At 35.5% G+C, this 3637-nt stretch overlaps 1 protein-coding gene across 1 annotated transcript; it reads right to left on the reverse strand.

Moving 5' to 3' along the window:
• Positions 1-1530: 1530 nt before the first annotated feature.
• On the reverse strand, positions 1531-3333 carry LOC139869015 (cytochrome P450 736A117-like). Its single transcript, XM_071857349.1, has 2 exons — positions 2428-3333; positions 1531-2145 (listed from the first exon to the last, which is right to left on the reverse strand). Exons 1-2 carry the CDS (start codon positions 3331-3333, stop codon positions 1531-1533), a joined length of 1521 nt encoding a protein of 506 aa, XP_071713450.1.
• Positions 3334-3637: the final 304 nt, after the last annotated feature.

The raw sequence follows: 3637 nt of genomic DNA on the forward strand, positions 1-3637 counted from the left end.
ATATAAATAATACCCAAGTTAACTAACTAACTTAACGGAAAGTTAAAAAAAAAATTTTCGTTTTCCAAAACTAAATAAAGAGAAATGCGATCAGAACGCCAACCCAGGGTTTCTTTTATACCGTTCCACTGATCGTCGGTATGGAGATATGTGGCGGACAATTTCGGAACACATTCATCTTCATAAAACAAGATGCCCGTGTGTTCGAACGGAACATTTTCTTTCAAAAATGTTAAAAGCTCCTCTAAACCAACGTCGCGAACGTCAATGTTTTTGAACGTAGCTTTTGAACCACGCGTATAATCGTAAAGTTTCATTTCATTACGGAATTCACTTCCGTAATACACTTCGATTGAGACAATCATCGGCGGAAGGGTCACCAAAATGAGTTTGGAAGTATGATAATGGAGTTTAAGTGGATATATGGTGTTAGATATGTGTTAGATATGTGTTAATGATGGTGTATATGTAGGCAGAGCGATGAATCGTCCTGAAGCCTTTCCGGACGACATATCGTCCGGGAATAAAAAACGCGCGAAACTTTCCATTTTTTGGAGCCAATTTTCGCCAGGCGAGTCTGAACATAATTCATTATTATCTTTCCGGACGACATTGGGTCGTCCGGGAAAATCCGGTCAACATTTCAGGAAAAAGCGGAAAAAAGGAGTTTTTTTTATATTAGTAGCTTTTCGAGGACGACTTATGTCGTCCGAAAATGTGCTGTCCGAAAATATCGTTTTTCTTGTAGTGAGCCTTGTAAACGAGCCGGGTATTGTCAACCCGGGTAAAGACCCCGTGTGTGGCAAGCCGGATGGGCAACCCGGTTGAACTAGCCGCTTGCTTTGATTTGGCTTGTTTACATGATCATAACTTTGTCGTCACCGTTTTCGCTATAACTTCTTCGTTTCTCATCCGTTTTAAGCGATTCTTGCATCCACGCTTTCATAATAAAATATCTTAGAACATAGGATTAAATAAATTGACTTTCAAAGAAATATAAGATAATTTCTTTAAACGCGCGTGAATCGTTTTAGCCGGTTTTGCTCGTTTTTTCTTGTTTTTCCCGTTTTTAGTAATTTTTGAAACATCGCCTTCGTAATGACATAATCTATCAAATAAAGCATATAAATGCTTATTTTGATGATAAAGACAATTACTTTATCATAAATGGGGCTAATATCGGAGTAGAAACGTGACTTTTTAGCCGATATCACTTTGTGAACAAAATTATCTATGAACGAGCCTCCCCGCCAAACTAATGACAAACAAACAAAGATTCGAATAACAAGATATATCAACAGCCACAAATGACAAAACCTGAACCAAACCTATGCAAATTAATACAAACGAGAATGAATACACAAACATATACAAAATTACAAAATGTAATTAGATATAAAGTGTGAAATACACATTCTAGAATTATATAGTTTATTCACTCCACACTCTGAATACCATAATAAAACATTGTGAGCTTATAATGTACTCGTACAAATTAACCTACTTTAAAAGTAGGCCACAATTATATATTTAATCAAACTTTGAAGTTGCAAGTACAAGCAAAGGTAATTTCTTTAGAAGAGCAAGCCCATTAATCTCATTCATGTCCAAATCCTCCCCCTTTTGACCATCAGGTAACATAAAATCAAACTTATGCACCAAATTAGCTAACACAAGCTCATTAATTGCCATCGCAAACTTGATTCCAGGACATATTCTCCTTCCTGAACCGAATGGCGTGAACTGAAAATGATGACCTTTGTAATCAATCGAACTATCCAAGAACCTCTCCGGCATAAACTCATCTGGGTTGTCCCATGAACATGGGTCTCGTCCAATGACCCATTCGTTTATTAGTACCTGTGTTCCAGCTGCAATATCATAGCCCATTACTTTAGCATCTTGGGTCGATACACGCGGAAAAAGAAGTGGCGCAGGTGGGTGCATTCGAAGAGTTTCTTTTATAACGGCCTTTAAATATATCATGTGTTTCAGGTCGTCCTCTGTGACCTTTGACTTTCCTTTGACAACATGTCGTCTTACCTCTTCTTGTAGTTTTTTCATTGCACGAGGATTTCGTAATAATTCGCTCAATTGCCACACCAAAGTTATGTAAGTTGTATCAGTTGCACCAACAAACACATCCTATACAAATGCACGAGTTTCAGCCCATCAAGATGTGAATTAATGAGTTACTCAATTTGTCAAAATCCCATCAAGATGTGAATTAATGAGTTACTCAATATGTCAAAATCAAGTGTAACATAAATGACATGAAAGCTTTAAGCAAGCTAAATTAAAGTAGCATAAATATCTTATAAAAAAATTGATTTGAGCCACTATGTTGAGATTGTCGTTTGCCTAAGTCAAAAGATCAAGTTTTAGTATGATAAATAAATAAATTATGAGAAAACATAATCTAATTACCAATATAATAGCTTTGATGGTATCTCTATCAAGAGCATATTTGGCATCCTTCTTGTTCTGGATTTCTAATAGAATGTCCACAAAATCTTTTTCTTCATCAGATTTTTGTTTTTCCACATCAAGGTGTTCTTTAATCACATTTTCAAGAAACGAGTCAATTTCTGCAGCAACTTTAATTGCTCTAACATCGTAACCCTTCAAACGATCCACCCATGACAGCCATGGAATATAATCCCCGATACAAAAAGCACCAGCCAAATCGACAAAACTTGCAAATGAATCTCTAAATTTGGCAACTTTGTGTTTTTTTCCTAATGCCGACATAGAAATCATACTATTAGACATGGAAAGCACTAATTCGTTCATATTGATTACAGGTGAAGAAGAACAACTAATGTCTCTAATCTTTTCAACAAGTAAATCCGTCTCTTTTTCTCTGATTCGACGAAATGATTCAACTCTTTTTTGACTTAAAAGTTGGAATACAACCATGCTTTTAGTCTGTCTCCAATGCTCTCCGTAATTTGAAAATCCAATATCCTTACCATTATAAGTAAGTATGTTTCTAACACTTGATTCGGGACGATTGGAAAAGATCAAATCATGGGTTTTCATGATTTCCCTAGATGCATCAGCGGAAGAGACTACAAGAACTGGAACACGGCCGAAATGAAGTAGCATCAAAGGGCCGTGTTTTTGGGCTAAAACTTGGAGAGAACGATGAGGAGTTGCACCAAGTTGGTGGAAGTTTCCAATTATAGGAAGTTTTGTAGGAGAAGGGGGTAGGTTTTTAAGGGATTTTGATGGAGAAAAATACCATATCGAAAGAATGGAGACTACTAATAAAATGAATATTGAAGGAAGAAGTAAAAAGGAGGAAGAAGAAGAAGAGAACTCATGAAACATACTGAAGTACAACAGTGTATAAACTCAGAAATCACAAATATTACGTAATTGATTAATTACGTTTTCACAATTTATATACAGTAGATTGAATCCATGTTCAATCAGTAGTAGTCTTGATAATTTTTATTAGTATTTTACTAAAACTCGTTTATATTGAGGATTCTTTATACAAATTGTTACGTAGTAATAAATAAAATATTACTTCTGTCCTTCTCATATTTATTGTCACCGAATCTATACGTGAACAAGTCAAATAAAATTAGATCGCCCCTTACCATTAACATTATTATTAAAATGTGACACC

Source organism: Rutidosis leptorrhynchoides, chromosome 9 (genome assembly GCF_046630445.1).
Source record: "Rutidosis leptorrhynchoides isolate AG116_Rl617_1_P2 chromosome 9, CSIRO_AGI_Rlap_v1, whole genome shotgun sequence".
Lineage (NCBI taxonomy): Eukaryota > Viridiplantae > Streptophyta > Magnoliopsida > Asterales > Asteraceae > Rutidosis > Rutidosis leptorrhynchoides.